The sequence below is a fragment of the Tachyglossus aculeatus genome, chromosome 20 (assembly GCF_015852505.1).
Source record: "Tachyglossus aculeatus isolate mTacAcu1 chromosome 20, mTacAcu1.pri, whole genome shotgun sequence".
Lineage (NCBI taxonomy): Eukaryota > Metazoa > Chordata > Mammalia > Monotremata > Tachyglossidae > Tachyglossus > Tachyglossus aculeatus.
In genome coordinates, this window is record NC_052085.1 from 23,703,892 (window position 1) to 23,722,204 (window position 18,313).

An 18,313-nucleotide genomic window follows, 5' to 3' on the forward strand; every position below is an offset into this window, starting at 1 on the left:
CTCCAAAGCCCGGGCTCTTTCCACTGAGCCACGCTGCTTCCCTCACTAAATGCCATGGTTCCACCTTCACAACACTGCTAAAATCCACCCTTTTCCTCTCCAAACTGCTACCACGTTAATCCAATCCCTCAGTCCTATATCATATGGATTACTGCCTCAGCCTCCTTGCTGTCCTCCCAGCCTCCTGTCTCTCCCCACTCCAGTCCATACTCCACCCTGCTGCCCGGGTCGTTATTCTACAAAAACTATCAGGACATGCTTCCCCTTCATCCTCCTTTCCCTTCTCTCTGCTCCACTGGATTCTGAGTCTGGAAGGCAGCTTTCAAGGACTGCATGTGGAGGGAAATCTTTTCCTTCCAAGCTCCTTCATGATGCCTCACCCCGGATCAAGTAAACAATCAAGAAGCACTGTCTACCTACTCAGCTTAAAGAGGCCAAACCAGCAGCTTGGGAAGTTCTCTGAGGTGCTGGCCTATTCACTCCAACTGCAATTCTTGCCCTTTCACAGATGTGATCTGAGAATTAATCAGGTGTGCAGGAAAACAGCTATTTAAATCACTATATTAAATGGTGCCCTTCATCCACCAGAAAACGTGGCTTAATGGAAAGAGCACAGGCTTGGGAGTCAAGAGGACGTGGGTTCTAATCCTAGCTCCACCACTTGTCTGCTGTGTGACTGTGGGCAAGCCACTTAACTTTTCTGTGCCTCAGTTAGCTCATCTGTAAAATGGGGATTAAGACTGTGAGCCCCGTGTGGGACAAACTGATTACCTTGACTCTACCCTAGTTCTTAGAACAGAGCTTGGCACATACCAAGTGCTTAACAAATACCATTCTTCTTATTATTATTGTTAATAATATATTGCAGATTACTAAAGTTGCCAACTTAATAATACTCCTACTCTTGAGCTTGCTGATATAGGTTTGACTTGGTGGTGCGTTAGATGGGAATTAAGCTATTTGTCTGGGATCATATATGTCAATTCGAATTAACTTGCTCAAGTTCAACTGCACAAGGCGTCTCATGTAAAGTAACTGATGCATCCTATTCAAGCACTTCAAATCAGTTCACTGGTACTGGCACAAAGTAGGAAGTCTTCCTATCTTTTTTAATTATAAAGTTGTCCTCTACATAACCCAGAAACTTATTCTGATAATGAATGTTTGGCGATATCTGTTACTCAACAGATATCTGAGCAGTTGAAATCCCCCTGGAATACTGTGTTTCTGTGGTTTTCAGAAACCTTGTCCAGGAATTTTCCTGTCTAGCTCTCTTCCAATTCAGGGGCACTTCTGAAGCAGACACCCATTGAAAACCGTACCCTTTACACCCCTTAAAACCAAGTATTTTTACAGCATTAAGAATGAAGGAATTTCTAAGTTCCATGGATTCCTCATGGGACCCATTTTATCCACCTGGTCTCTTGGTAACCTTGAGGTAGGCCTACCATAAAAATGGAATGAATCCCTAAATGAACTCAAGCCCAGGCTAGCTAACACAGAGCCTTCTATTAATTTCTGTTTCCCCTTCTAGGCTGTAAGCTTGTTGTGGACAGGGAATGTATCTGTTACAGTGTACTCTCCCAAGTGCTTAGTACAGTGCTCTGCAAACAGCATGACCTCAATAGCATGGTGTAGCGGATAGAGCATGGGCCTGTGAGTCAGAAGGTCGTGGGTTCTAATGCCTGCTCCACCACTTGTCTGCTGTGTGACCCTGGGCAAGTCACTTCACTTCTCTGGGCCTCAGTTACCCCACCTGTAAAATGGGGATTGAGACTGTGAGCCCCACGTGGAACAGGAACTGTGTCCAACTCAATTTGCTTGTATCCACCCTAGTGCTTAGTACAGTGTCTGGCACATAGTAAGTGCTTAATACCATTATTATTATTAATAATAAATATGATTCACTTACAAGAGGCTTATCAGGGACCTCCTTTATTTGGTGAAGGTATTGGTTTACATCAAGCCACTGTCTATTAAACTCTAATTTGCCTCCACCACTATTCAGATAGACCTCAACTATTGTGCCTTTAAAGACAAATTCTCCAAAACCTGGCTTTCGGAAAACCTCCCTATTCCCATGAGTCCTGGTAATTGGCCTTGCCAAGATACAATTTGACAGTCCCCAGCCACAGTGATGTCAGGCAGGAAATGGAATAATTTTAGTTCAACTTCCGTACCATACCCACAACTGGGTTTTGCCTTTCACCTTCAGTATCTCACGCTCTAGGGCCCATTCTAGAGTCCCCTCAAAGAATAAACACCCAGTTCAAAGTCAAAACTGAAGGTCCTGCATAGCTGAACAGGATAATCCTAGTCTGTCTCTCACCTACCACATCACACCTGCAGAAGTCCAAGTTCAATACTGGAAAGGCACACAATCCTTGAATGGATTCCAGCAGACCAACTTGGACCCTGCTTAGATTAGCTTTGGTTCCCCTGTGACCCTGAAATCTGATGAAGACAGATTCCATTTGAGGAGCTGTGTGGCCTAGGGGATAGAGCACGGGCCTAGGAGTCAGAAGGACCTGGGTTTATTCCTGGAATCGCCACTTGTCTGCTGTGTGACCTTGGACAAGTCACTTCACTTCTCTGTGCCTCAGTTACCTCAACTGTCAAATGGGGATTCAGACTGTGAGCCCCTTGTGAGACTTTGTCCAACCTGATTAGCTTGCAATCTACCTAAGCGCTTAGTCCAGTGCCTGGAATGTAGTAAGCACTTAAATACCATTAAAAAAAAACCCAGAAAAAAACAAAGAAACCCCCAGTCAATCCATGGTACGAAGTGCACAGAGTTGGCAGGTATGATCCCTGCTATTCAGGAGGCTACAAGGGAAACAGGGTCAATCTAAGTCTCTTATTCCCCTCATTTAAAAAAAACGTTGTGTTTCCAGAATCACTAAGTGGAAAATGAAAGCTAGGTTCTCAAGTCCTGACTTGCCTCGCTGAAGATCTTAACCCCCCATTTCCCACTGATTCAATGATTCATGCAACACAGCTCCAAAGAAACCCAGCCTTCCAAATGGTTTAGCACAAACCAGTGGCATTATTCAGCTATCGCATCTCACAATAAACTAACAAGCAACAATGCATTTACTCTCACTTTATTGACAAGACAGCCAAGAAATGAGTCTCCCAAAGTTCTAAGCTTCACCATACTGCCTTGGCAGACAACTTCGGAGCTGTGGAAGCAAGAATCAATAGTATCTGCCGTGCATTGGTTCTTCTGCTGTTTGCATTTTCAAAATAAAGTTTGTTTTAGGCTACGCAAAGCCTGTTGGGAGCTTTAAACAAATGAAAAGAGAGCCGAGATTCAATGTCTCCCAACCTCTACCACTCTCTTGCTTAGTATTTCATAAATGCCAGAATTAATAGGATTCCCTTCAGGGCTATGAAAAGTTTCTTTAATAATTGTGGTACTTGCAAAGTGCTTACTTTGTGCCAAGCACTCTACTAAACAGTAGAGTAGGTACAAGAAATATCAAGTTGGGTGCAGTAATAATAATAATTATAATTATTATGGTATTTGATAAACACTTACTATGTACCACTGTACTAAGCACTCTGGTGGATATAAGCAAATAGTTTGGACATAGTTACTGTCCCAGGTGGGGCTCACAGTCTCATTCCCCATTTTACAGATGAGGTAACAGACACATGGAAGTGAAGTGACTTGCCCAAGGTCCCACCACAGACAAGTGGCAGGGCCAGGATTAGAACCCGTGATCTTCTGACTCTCCGGCCTGTGCTCTATCCACTCTTCTAACCCTGACCCTACTTGGGTGAAAACGGTATAACAGAATTAGTAAACACATTCCCTGCTCACAACAATATTACAGTCAAGAGGGGGAGACCTACGTTAACTAATATGAATAAATTATGGATATGTACATAATTGCTGTGGGGCTGAGCAGGGGGTGGGGGAGAGAGTATAAATCCAACTGCAAGGGTGATGTGGAAGGGAATGGGAGAAGAGGAGTTGAGGGCCCTAGTCAGGAAAGGTCTCAAACACCACTTGAATGCCACTATTATTAGAATCAAGTTAAAACGGGCAGCTTTTTTCCAGTTTGAGGATTAGAGGCACGTTCCTCCCTAGTTTAAAAATTCTGTAGCACATCCATGAGGCTGAATGAGCCAACATTTGCTGTGTCCCCTGGGTGCCAGGTGTTCAGTCCTGGATCCAGTGCCCAGAGTGGAAGGCTGAACCAGTTTTCACAGGTTTTCAGTGACTCTTCCTCTGGACAAGAGCTGTGCCTCAATCCCGGTGAGAACTGCCAGGCAAGAAGTTTTAGAAGCTGAGTTGTCGGCCAAAGCGAACAGGTTTGGGGAGGGGAAAGTTTGCTTAGCCAGGGTTTGCGGGGTGTTTCTAAGCAGAAACCGTAGGATAGGATCTGGCTGGAAATTCACTATCCTTGCAAGGGAGAACTGTATTCTCCATACAGTAAGCACTCAATAAATACTGCTGATTGACTGATCTTTTATAGGCACTCACCCTCTTAGGGAGGTGTCCACCTTGACTCCTGACAATGACTCTCCCCACCTTCAGAGCCTTATTGAAGGGACATCTCCTCCGAGAGGCCGTCCCTGACTAAACCCTCATTTCCTCTTCTCCTTCTCCCTTCTGCTTCACCCTGGCTTGTTTCTTTTATTCATCACCACTTGCTCAGCCCCACAGCACTTATGTACATATCCATAATTTATTTATGTTATCATCTGTCTCCCCCTGTAGACTGTAAGCTCACTGTGTACAGGTAATGTGCCTGTTATATTGTTGTGTTGTACTCTCCCAAGCACTTGGTTAAGTGTCCCACACTGTCCATTTCCAAACTCTTACTGCAATGATCTATACCTAGTAGGTGCTCAGTTAAATACTTTTACAAATGCTCTTCCCACCCATCCCCTCCTTTAGTTTTCCAGGGGGAAAGGGAAAGCTTGATGTTTTCTAGAAAAGTCAGTTACTCAACGGGAAAATGCCCAAAGGAAACTAATTAGGTCCAAAAAATTGAGTGCTTTAGAATATATACATATTGGAGAACTCTGATCATAGAATTTATAGATCTTATGCATCTGAGCATTGATTACACAAAGCTTTGGAGAGTTACTCAAAGTTAAGCAAATTGTAAGCCACCTTTAGAAAAATAATCAAGCGGTCAAAGTAAATGATGAAAAAGCATCAGGATGGAAAGCTTAGAAGTCTCTGCTAGAAACATTCTGGCAGCTTTCACAGAGAAGGATTTCAAGACACTATTGCATCATCCTACCCAATGCTACTGTGTGTGATTTAAATAACAGAGCACATGGGATATCAATACCATATTACAAAAACATACGTGCTCTCACTTGCCTTCACAGGACTTGAAGTGATCAAAACTCCGTTGTGTAGATATTTCTTTCAGTTTTGAAATTGCAAAAAATTAAACTCATTGAACCCATAGTAAGTTTGGAGAATGTGATCTATTAAAGCCAACATATAAGTTGCCTCCTCCCTGGCTTGATAGAGCTTACTGATCCTTCCAGCTTTCCCAGGATCATTTTCATTTCTAAAATAAGGTAAGCCACATATGACAGCTGGAATATCTCCATCACCACCACTCATGACCATACACAGCAAGCGACAAAACAGGGTCACTGAAATCCACCTGCTAACATCCAATTCTGTTAGCCTGAAAACAGCTCCTGACGCGTGAGGAGAATAGAAGGCAATAGGTTACCAAATAGCTACTGGTTGCAGAACTGAACCAGGACAACCAAAAACCAGGAGGCCAGATAAGTCACATTACAAGGAGGGGCTCAAGTAGAACCTTCCAGAGACAAGGAGACAAAAACGAAAGCAGTGCCAACCACTATGTGATTAAATCATTATTAAAATGATTTATATGAATGTCTGTCTACCCCTCTAGACTGTAAGCTCATTGTGGGCAAGGAATGTGTCTACAAACTCTGTTATACTGCACTCCAAGTGCTTAGTACAGTGCTCTGCACATCGTATGTGCTCAATAAATACGATTGATTGATGATGATACAAGAAACAAACATGACAACAACAAAAAAGTCTTTGTTGTGCATCACACAGCCCGGGACTCAGGGGGTAGGGGGAGGGGGGAAGAGGGAGAGAGAGACAGAGACAGAGACAGAGACAGGCAGAGACAGAGAGAGAATTTTTCCATTCTAAAGATGAGGAAATTAAGGGCCAGATAAAAGTGACTTGCCTTAAATCACATAGCAATCCATAGCAGTTTCCAGATTGTCAGCCCATGCTCTATCTATAATGCACAGGTAATGGTCTTGATAAGCCTTAATGATTTGATACACCTCACCTCTCAATACCATACTCCATTTCTAATTCTTGAAATATTTTTATGCAAGGGGCCCCAAAGTATACTTTCAAAAAACTAATTCACTACAATCATTGTTCCTAGTTTCACCTAGTTTCCTGTCACCTTGTTTGTGTTTTTTCAGTGCTGCCAATTTAACTTATCACCTGTTGAGCAAACCAGGACTAAGGAGCATACAGTAAATGATCAACAGGGATTAAGTTTCAACGATGAATTTGGCTTGCATCCTTAAAAGTAGTCAGTACTGATCAATTTAACTGTTATCTGCCATCCCTTTCCCCCCACCTACTGTCACTTTGGCACTTGCCTATTATCTAGGCACTTGAACACTCCCACCCCTTCCTCTTTCTGGTACATATCTGTATTTTCCATTCCTTCCCCGTACTGTAGTTTTTTCCAGTGTCTATCCCTCCTCATTTGACTGTAATCCCCTTGAAGGCAGAGATTGTATGTTTTAGATCTATTGAACTCTCCTTCATGCTTGATGCTGTGCTTTGCACAGAGGAAGGAATTAAAATAATGGTATTTATTAAGTCACCTCTCAGGGTTGCACCTGAAGAGTTTTCAGTGCTCTACCAGTCTCAACTATGGGAGAGAAAGTCAAGCAGAGGCCTTCCCATTCCATTCCTAGCTTGGGCAGTGGCTAGCGAGTGGAAGGCAATTTCCTACAAGTCAAAACTCCCCTATGCTGGGCAGCAGCGAGATGGGATAGAGTCGAGGGTGGACACTCAGGTTTACTACGTGGAAGGAGGCGGTGGTAAACCGCTTCCATATTTTTACCAAGAAAACTCTCTGGATCCACTACCAGAAAAATTGCAGTTGGAGGTCCTGTGTTCTGGGAGAGATGTGTCCATGGCATCGCTATGGGTCAGACGCAACTCGACAGCAAAAGACAACAACAACAACAACAGCAATTAATTAAGTACTTTATATGTGCCACAGCATCTAGCTAAGCACCGGGATGGGTGAAATCAGATTGGACATAAAACCTTTCTCACAATCTAAAGGAGAGGGAGAACGGGTATAGAATTCCCATTTTACAAAAGAGGAAACTGAGGCCCAGAGTCTCCAGGGTCACAGAACCAGCATTAGAACCCAGGTTCTCTGACTCACAAAACCATGCTTTCCACTAGGCTCTGCTGCTTCCTACAGCCACGCCGGGAAGCATCAAATACGTACACTACGGACTTCAATCGAAGTAATGTGGAAGAGTGGAGCTCTGCCTGGCAAATTCTTGGAAAGGATGAAAGCCTGTCTGGATCACATAACTGTCAGATGATTATAATTCTACCTGGTGAACCATGGCATTCTGCAAGTGCTTCTTTGCTCTAAATGTGAACACACTAAGGTAGGAAAAATATTTTTTGTTGTAGACACAGAAACAAACATAAAGAAAAGGATCTGAATTCAAGCGGGAGTGGGCAGTCAAATCACCCTAATAAGCGTCTTTTGTGGGTAGGGAACACTTTGTATTTCCTGATTACTTGGGCCCAGTGAGTCACTTTACTTTCATGAAACATGTGAGCCTTGCAAAGACGCCTGACTGCAGGGAGGCAGCCAGGCCTCTTGTCCAAATTACAGTGAAATTGTATTATCTAGTAGTATTCGTTATTTTAAAAGACATTTGTAAGAACCAAGCTAAAGATGTTTTGTATTCTGTTTTTTGTTTTAATTTTTTCCCCTTCTAGACTGTGAGCCCATTGTTGGGTAGGGACCGTCTTTATATGTTGCCAACTTGTATTTCCCAAGCACTTAATACACAGTAAGCGCTCAATAATATGATTGAATGAATGAATAAGACCCAAGGAACATCTTCTCATGGAGTCACTAAAATATTCTTGTGTGTGTGTATTTTTTCTTCAACTTGTATTGCTTTCCCTTCACAGGAAGAGTGATGTCATAATGGCCAATGGTTGACTTTTTTTTCCCAGATCTTCACTGTCTCAAAAAGTAACTAGATGATAAACTATTACAGATGTAAAAAAAGCTACCACATTCACCCTCTGCCACTTGATTTTATAAATTCTTAAAGTCTCAGAGACCATTCTGACCAAGTATGGTAAATGGGGTCTTCTCTGTGCACTTTGCACCCGAGTCCAAAAAAGTATCTATGAATGCATCATTTCTGCTGAAAGAAAGGATTTTTCCACATAAAAATCTAAGGGAGACAAAACCATTCTTTAGAGAGTAATTACAAAGGCAGTTAGGATTTGTTGATAAAGGAAACTTTATGTTGCTAAAACAGTTCTGTTACTGTCTCAAAAAGAAATGCGCACACAGTCCCTGTCGTCAAATTTTCCTTTCCGATAAAGACTATTTATTACAGACTTGTTTATGGGTAGAGTATATTTCTCTTGTATTCATATCAAGTGAAGCACAAATTGGACTAACATACAGCAGACATAATTAAATTCGACCTGTCAAGATGTCATTCTGGCAATAGCTTGGGAAGTACTCCTTTGAAAATACAAAAAAACACTGGGTGGCATAGGACAAAGAATAATTTGGCTTTTTTAAGCAGCCTAATTATTTCACACCTAAATGATCAAACTACTATATATAATCACCAGGCAAGTTGAAACACATCATGTGATTAATTTATTTGTGCCATAACATGTGTTTTCCCTAGAACGCTGCTAGAGAATTAGGGAACGGTCTTCCGACAACACAGACTTATTTGGCTACGGCATGACCCAGTGATGGGTTGCAATGACTGTTTTGGAACTGTGAGTACTACACTGCGATTTTCTGTAATGCTAAGTCTGCATAAACACAACCCTTCCGCTATTTGGCAACTGGGTGTACTTGTGGACTTGTATCCAGGGTCATTATTTTTGAGCTTTCCATAGTCACTACTTCACTCTCACAACCTAGTGAATGTAAAATATAATGTTGTTTGTACTTAACCAACTGATAGATAAGGCCATAAAATAGAATTTTCAATGTTGCTTACAATAAACAATTAAGCTATTTATGTTCTCTAGGTAGTAAGCACTGTATTAAGGACTGGGATATATACAAGATAATCTGCTAAGATTACCAGGAGTCACAAACTAAGTGGTAGGTAGGTATCTTGTCCCCATTTTACAGACAAGGAAACTGAGACACTGAGAAGTTAAATGACTTGTCCAGTTGACAGAGCTTGCCAGTAGTGGAACTGGGATTATTCATTCATTCATTCATCCAATCATATTTATTGAGTGCTTACTGTGTGCACAGCACTGTACTAAGCACTTGGAAGGTACAAGCCGGCAACATATAGCGACGGTCCTTACCCAACAACGGGCTCACGGTCTAGAAGGGGGAATCTTCTAGACTAGATTGGATTAGATTAGAACCTAGGTCTCCTCCCAAATTCATGCTCTTTCCAATAGGCCATATTGTTGATAATAATAGTAATAATAATTGTGGTATATGTTAATCACTTATTACATGCCAAGCCCAGTTCTAAGTTCTAGACTGTGAGCTCACCCTCTAGACTGTAGGCTCACTGTGGGCAGGGAATGTGTCTACTACATTGTTACCCTGTACTCTCCCAAGCACTGAGTACAGTGCTCTGCACACAGTCAAGTGCTCAATAAATACAATTGATTGATTGCAAGTGCCAGAATATAATCAAGTTGGACACAGTTCCTGTCTTATAAGGGCCTCAAGTAGTACAGCGCTCTGCACACAGTAAGCGCTTAATTAATTGAATGGATGAAGTGACTTGCCCATGGTCACAAAGGAAGTGGGTGGCAGAGTCAGAATTAGAACCCAGGTCCCCTTACTTCCAGACCTGGGTTCTTTCCACCAGGCCCTATAGATTAGCTTAATGTTTTCAAAGAATTCCACTAAGCAGTCAATACCTAATCCCGGATGCCCCAAACGTTTTACAGCAGCTTCCTGTTTGAAAATACTTGATACTTATAGTGATACACATTTTAATACGGAGGCAAAGGTTTATTGATACTGCAAGATCCATGAATTTCACTAGACCATTGCCAACTGTGACATTCCTTTTCTGCGAGCCACACCTCAACATTGAATGAGAGAGCTAGTAATGAGTCATTTGATAAAAGTACAACAAGCATGAAACTATACAAGCAAAAGAGAGCTGAGTCATTATAGATATTGGCTCTGTACCTGACTGAACTATCTGAATGATATACAAATAACCCTCTTTCCCTCCTGGGGTATTTTTACCCTAGTTAGCCAGTTATTCACTTTGCTGGCATAAGCAGCCAACCTCCCGACAAATTGATTTTATGTCCATAAGATACCACAGTGTGATGGAAAAGCTGCTTTTAAGGATATTTTTATTAAGCCACTGCCTTCAATTTTCCCCTCTATTTCAATAAATTCAGTAAGGTAAATAGGCAGAGGGATTACAAACTAAACTAGAACACAGTATTGTTTACGATGAATGTTCTTGCATATATTAAGCATCCAATAAATACCGTGGGTTGACTAAAGTGAACAGGATTGAAGATCACCCGTTATTTTTGATGAGATACTCCAGCACCTCCCCACAATTTATTTTATTCATTTTTATTTTTCTAATTTGATTTTCCCCTTTAGCTAATAGAGTGAATAAAATGAGGAATGGTAAACGTCTAAGGGAAGGGAAAAGAAGAAAAACAAATCTCACCCAACTGGCCTTTATCAGACTATCCAAGTGTCCTACAGCAGACGAACAAACCCAACAGACAATTGATGTTAATTTGTACTACCCAAGCGCTTAGTACAGTGCTCTGCACATAGTAAGCGCTCAATAAATACGATTGATGATGATGATGATGATGTTCGTGACTCATCAGTCTAAAACTGTCAATTGTCACTTTTCAACTATTTTTTAAAAAATACTTGTATTTCACTTTGGGCTTGGTCTGGCAAATAGGATTTGTTTCCTCAGGAAGGAATATGCTATGGTATGCATTTTGTTCACTAATGGATATTATGATTTGTGTGTGGAAATTACCAAAAAAATAAAAATTCAGTTGAGGAAAAAATAAGTGTGTCAGACCCCAAGCTGATAGAGTTGACATTTATGGGTCAGTCAGCTTTTCCCAGGATTAGCTGACCGGGAACTCAGGGGAAGACTGAGAGAGACTGATAAAAATCTCTGTAGCCAAAAAAGTGTCAGGCAGTTCCCAAGAACTTTCAGGAATTTACTTTTTTCTTCCTCATTCACAAGCAGCTGCAAACGTAACAATGGGTACGTAACTTAAAGAACCAACCTGGTATGGCCAGAAATACAGAAATGACTCGATTGATGTGGTTGTCAAATGAACTTAAACTCTTGCACGATAATGATCACTTTACCATTCTCTTATTAATATAACTTTATCGTTTTAATTACATTTTTCAGTGAGTGGCTATTTACAATAAAGTATCTATTTTTGAGTAATCCGGCTTTTTATCATGGCTAGCCCCAAACAACTCCACAGTTTTGTGTGTGAATGCGCGCGCACACACACACACACACACACACACACATATTATAAACTTAGTTATACATGCTCACTATGCATTTTGGCCAGAATGTGATGGCAAAATTAGGAAACTTTCTTCCATCAACATGCATCTAACTGGACACAGAAAGACTCAGTGTTAGAAGCAGCGTGTCCTAGTGGAAACAGCACGGGCCTGGGAATCAGAGGATGTGGGTTCTAATCCAGCTTTGCCACATGTCCGCTGCGTGAACTTGGGCAAGTCACTTTACTTCTCTCTCCCTAAATTACCTCATCTGTAAAATGGGGATTAAGACTGTGAGCCCCATGAGGGACAGGGACTGTGTCCAACCCAATTATCTCGTATTTGCTCCAGAGCTTAGAACAGTGCTTGTCACATAGCAAACGCTTAACAAATACCACAATTATTATTAGAACAGTGCTTTGCACATAGTAAGCTCTTAATAAATGCCATTATTATTATTATTAGAAGAGATGGCTATGTGCATTTGAATAGTAAGTGGTACAATGCAAGTTTTCCCTACGTGTAAGACTATAATTCCCATTTTATAGGGCAGCCCGGTATACTTAATTATGATACATTGTGTGCATATTGAAACATTCTTGCAAAGGGAAATAAAATCAAAATCCACTGAGATCAGTATGAGCTACAGTATCCCTGGAAACCCAAGGGTCTCTGTGATGCCATACTCATCAGCTGCTGGAACATGTGAGCTCAATGGGGTGAAATCTCTCTCCATTGGCAAGTACTCATCTCTGCGATAAAACAACAAGTGTGGCTACCAGCTCAGCCCCAGTGTGGCAACTCAATAGGTCAGTGTACCCATGTAGTTGGATTCTAGGGATATGTCATACAGATGAATCAATGAACTAATTTAGAACTGACTGAACCGAGAAGGATTATCAGGGAAATGATCAAAATGGAAGAGGGAATGTACAAAGCTGGGGCTGTCACTGAACTAAAGATATCTTCTGAGCCATGAGATCCCTGGCAAAATGGAATATCTATCAAATTATACTTCTGCAGACTCACCAGGCCCCTGAGAAAGAGAGCGAGTGAAAGAGAGTGTATGTGTGTATGTGTGCATGCAGGGGGAGGGATGAGGAAAAAGAGGGAAAGAGGGAGTGTGGAATAACGCTCTGAGACCAGGAATGCTGCATACAAATGAGTAAAGCTTGGCTGCTCTCCACCATTTTCCTGGAACACAGAGCCACAAACCTGCTGCTGCCCTAAGAAAGGAGGGAAATTGTATGAAAGAAAGGATGAGAATCAGAGGCTGGGGAATATGTGGGTGTGTGTAGGAGAGATGGCAGCAGAGTGAAGAGAAACCCCAATCCTTTGCCCAAATTTTTCATTTCCTAGGCTCATCCATGCACGTGCACAGCATGGACAAGCACGCACATGCACACACATACACACCTGATCTGCTGATACTTTCTTGAAATGGAACTTGATTCTTCATTAAATTTGAATTTGGTTAGTGTTGCTTAGTGGATAGGGCATGGGCCTGGAAGTCAGATGGATCTGGGTTCTAATCCTGGCTCTGCCACATGTCTGCTGTGTGGCCTTGGGCAAACCACTTAACTTCTCTGTGCCTCAGTTACTTCATCTGGAAAATGGGAATTAAGAGTGTGAGCCCCATAGGGGACAGGGACTGTAGTGTCCAATCTGATTAACTTGTATCTATCCCAGGGCTTAGAACAGTGCTTGGCACATAGTAAGTGTTCTAAAAATACCATTATTGTTATTATTATTATTATTAGTAGTAGTAGTAGTAGTACACATGGCTCTTGCAGCATAGCATAGTGGAAAGAATGTAGGCCTGGGACAGGGAGAAGTTAGGCTGAAATCCTGGTTCTGCCACCTGCCTGCTGTGTGACCTTGGGCAAATCACTTAACTTCTCTAGGCCTCAGTTTCCTCACCTGTGAAATGGCAACTAGATATCTGGTCTACCTCCTATTTAGACTGTGAACCCTTTGAGAGACAGGGACTGTGTCTGATCAGATTATCTTGTATTTACCTCATTGCTAAGTAGATTGCTCCACAGTAAGTGCTTAACAAATACCATTACTATCATTACCATTCTTGCTACTAATGGAGCCAGGGAGGAGTTTAAAAAAAGAGTGAAACATCAACAATGTACACACTTTATGAAAAATGGATGAGACATTACAAAGTACGGAGGACCAACAAAGGTGAGACAATAAGGCCCTTAGCAACAACTTTGCAGTGAAAATGGTAAAGTCATTGCCCCCGCCCCACCTTTTTTTTTCCTGAAAGAAAAAATGGCATTTGTTAAATGCTCACTATTTCCCAGGGACTGTATTAACCACTGGCATAGGTACAAGATAATCACGCTGGACACGGTCTAACTATAAGTCCTACATGGGGTTTATATTTAAGCACTGGGTGAGATACAAGATAATCAGGTTGTCCCATGTGGGTCTCAGTCTTAATCCCTTTTTTCAGATGAGTAACTGAGGCACAGAGAAGTTAAGTGATTTGCCCAAGTTCACACAGCACACAAGTGGCAGAACAGGGTTTAGAACCCATGTCCTCTGTCTCCCAAGCCCAGGCTCTTTCCACTAAGCCACGCTGGTTAGATACAGATATTTCTGAAACACAAGAAATGTTACTAAAGGGTCCCAGGAATTGAGCAATCCCACCATCACCACCCTTTCAAAGAGAAAATGTGAGCTAATTGGCTTCAGAAACTAGCATTACATCTTTCTGGTTTGCAACCCAATAGAGATTCTGAGCCAAAGTCCTTGTAAATAGGCCACTGTGCAAACACAAAATAACACCCACAAAAACTGACTTTAAATTACAGAAATTCAGGGAACATTATCAAAGCCACTAGTCATCAATTTACAGCATGGAATCTGGGATTCCAGAGAAATTCACATAGAGCCAAAGGTTATTCCTCATGTCGGGTAAAGGTCAGTAGTCTAGTCTCCAACATCGACAAAATAATTCAGGGCCTAATGGGGAAAAAAAAAAAACTAGGTCTGGGACTCAGGTGTCCTGATCTAGATTTAACAGTGGCTTCCTCTGTGATCTTGGGCAATTTGCTTCACCCATTTAGTAGTAGTAGTAGTAATAATAATAATAATAATAATAATAATAATAATGGCATTTGTTAAGTGCTTACTATGGGCAAACCACTGTTCTAAGCACTGGGGCAATACAAGGTGATCAGGTTGTCCCACGTGGGGCTCACAGTCTTAATCCCCACTTTACAGATGAAGTAACTGAGGCACAAAGAAGTTAAGTGACTTGCCCAAGGTCACACAACAGACATGTGGCAGAGTTGGGATTAGAACCCATGACCTCTGACTCCGAAGCCCCGGCTCTTTCCACTGAGCCATGCTGCTTCTCTAGTACCTTAATATATTCACCTGTAAAATAGAGAGGAGACCTGCTATTTAAAACTGTGAGCATCACGTGACTATAGAGTTCATAATGATTATAATGCAGGCACGAATGCTTCTTCATATGTTTACAAGGATACTGCTCACGAGCTACACCTGACTTAAAGTAATAATTGTAGTATTTGTTAAGTGTTGACTATGTCAAGCACTCGGTTAAGCCCTGGGGTAGACAATACCATGAAATCAGACAGTTTCTGTTCCACATGATGCTCACATTCTAAGGCAGAGAGTGAAGAGATAACTAATGCACAGAGGAAATGCAGTAATAATCATCATCATAATAGTACTTGTTAAGAACTTACTATGTGCCAAACACTGTTCTAAGTGCTGGGGTAGATACTAGTTAATCAGGTTGGACACAGTCTCTGTCCCACATGCAGCTCATATTCTTATCTCCATTTTTACGAATGAGGTAGCTGAGGCCCAGAGAAGTGAAGTGACTTGCCCACGGTCACACAGCAGACATGTGGTGGAGCTGGGATTAGAATCCAGCTCCTGCTGACTCCCAGGCCACTAAATCACCAAGTCTATCCACTGAGTCACGATGCTTTCAATGTCTCACTCAGGGCCACTCAACAGACAAGGGGTAAAGCTGGAATTAGAAACCATTTTTCCTGACTTCCACTCATTTGTTCTCTCCACTAGGCTGTAATGATAATAACAATAATAATGGTATTTATTAAGCGCTTAGCTTCTCGCAAGTTTACAGAGAGATTTATCAAAGCAGAAGGGATGCTTGGTGTATCACAACCCCACGATGCAAGTCAGTGATGAATGGAAAACAGAAAGTCCAAGCAGTCACTGCACATATGGTAAATTGCAGAGATCCCCACTTCTTAGTGGAGTTACTAGAAGAAACGCTATTAGGGCACCAGACCACAATTTCAGGCCATGAGACAGAGTTGTGAAACGCTGGGAAACAGGAGCTGGAGACCAAACTGACATGTAGCAGCCAGAAACGGAGTGGTTTCTTTTGATCAAAGTCATCAGGCAGTGTGTGAGGGGACAGAGGCAATAGCAACAGGCTCTGCTGATAGCAACTGCGTCTACAAATCAAAAAGGACAGTCTCGAAGTGTTCAAGTGTGGAAAAGTATTTCTTATTCGCCCATCTGGCTTTTAAACCACATCCACACCATCGGACAAAATCACCACCAGCATCTCCAGATAGGAAAGATGACGATACACGTTATCCCCCTTCTTCTCTTGCAAAGAGAGCCAGTTTTGTGTTTTAGGGATTTAAGGATACTGGATTTTTAGGGGCGCCGGCCCAATCTCCTAGCCACCATTATTTTCTATCCCCATTAACGGAGAAATCAAAAAGGAGTGGAGCCCAAACCAGCTCTGGGCACCGTCGTCCTCCCTTACCCCTTCTCTGCCAAGGATTTAAAACTGGAATAACTCACATGAGACCCGCTATCCGTTCGCAACCACTATTTGGGCACCTCTCCTTTAATCCGGCAAAGCTTTTTAACTGTTCCCTTTCTCCCCTCGCCCCGGCTGCCAAGAGGCACGCCCCCGGCCGACCTCCATAACACTCAGACATGCCAATGGAAATCACTTTTGGGATCAAAATCTTTTTTTTTTTTCTTGCAGTCCTTTCGATCCTCCTAAATCCACTTGGGACCCAAGGGGGTTTTCGAACTTTACGCAACCCACTTTCTGCAAAACTCCCCAGTTCTCCCCACTTTCTCCAATGCAAAAGCAGTTACGTCCCTCCGGCCAGTGTGTTTCTTTTTTTCTTATTTGGGGGGTCTCTGCCCCCTTTAATGAAAATCTGGAGTTGGGGGGGGGGGGGGGTCCACTCAAGACCCCAAAAGTGAAGACCGGCCTTTTTTGGTTACCAGCAGGGGAGCTCTTCAGCGCCTTCCCCAGCTCCATTCAAACAAAAGAAGTCCCCCTCCCCCTCTCCCCCAATTTTGGGGGTCCCTCCCCCGACCCCCAGGGACCCTCACTCACTCCGCAGGGCCCCGATGAGCAGGGAGCCGTCCTTGATGAGCTCTTTGATGAATTTGTTGGTGCGCTCCAGCTCAATCTCGTGGCACTGCAGACGCTCCCTGAAATCCGGGCTGTCCAAATAGGAATCACTGAACTCCAGAGTGGGGAGCCCCATGGTCCCAGGATCCGGCTGGGACCCCCACCCCCTTTCCCTCCCCCCACCCCCCAGACCCCTTCTCCTCCTCCTCCCTGCAAACGATGGGACGGTAACCGATCCCTTCCCCCCTTGCTTTCAAAAGTGTCGTCCCTGCAAGGAGCTGGAGAGTTGGAGGAGGTCAGGACCGGCCGAGCTGCGCTCAGAGGGTTGCATTTTTTGGTTGGGGGGCGGGAGGGGCGCTGGGGGGGGGGGGGGGGGGGGCTGGGGCTGCCGCAGGAAAGTTGCAGCTGCTGTTCCAACCCTTCCGGCAGCTCCCCTCTCCTGACAGCCTCTTTAAAAAAAAAAAAATTCCCCTTCCCCCTCCTCTTTTGGCCCGACTGAGCTGAGAAGACCCTCCTCCAGGGCTGAGCTTTGGAGACCCTCCCTCAGGGCTGAGCTTTGGAGACCCACCCTCAGGGCTGAGCTTTGGGGGACCCTCCCCCAGGGCTGATTTTAGGAGACCTTCCCCCAGGACTGAGTTTAGGAGACCCTCCCCCAGGGCTGAGCTTTGGGGACCCTCCCCCAGGGCTGACTTTAGGAGACCCTCCCCCAGGACTGAGTTTAGGAGACCCTCCCCCAGGGCTGAGCTTTGGGGACCCTCCCCCAGGGCTGATTTTAGGAGACCTTCCCCCAGGACTGAGTTTAGGAGACCCTCCCCCAGGGCTGAGCTTTGGGGACCCTCCCCCAGGGCTGACTTTAGGAGACCCTCCCCCAGGGCTAAGCTTTGGGAACCCTTCCCCAGGGTTGAGTTTAGGAGACCCTCTTCCAGGGCTGAGTTTAGGAGACGCTCCCCCAGGGCTGAATTTTGGGGACCCTCTCCCAGGGTTGAGTTTAGGAGACCCTCTCCCAGGATTGGGTTTTGGGGACCCTCCCCCAGGGCTGAGCTTTGGGGACCTTCCCCCAGAGCTGATTTTAGGAGACCCTCCCCCAAGACTGAATTTTGGAGACCCTCCCCCAGGG

At 43.5% G+C, this 18,313-nt stretch overlaps 1 protein-coding gene across 2 annotated transcripts in view; it reads right to left on the reverse strand.

The window, feature by feature from the left end:
- ARHGAP42 (Rho GTPase activating protein 42) overlaps nt 1-17,332 on the reverse strand; it is a 176,687-nt gene extending 159,355 nt beyond the window's left edge. The window contains exon 1 of one of the 2 annotated variants that reach the window (XM_038761754.1): nt 17,179-17,332. In XM_038761754.1, coding sequence (XP_038617682.1) covers nt 17,179-17,332 — 154 coding nt within the window. The remainder of the gene's footprint in view (nt 1-17,178) is intronic. The other variant, XM_038761755.1, reaches the window with a different exon arrangement.
- Nucleotides 17,333-18,313: the final 981 nt, after the last annotated feature.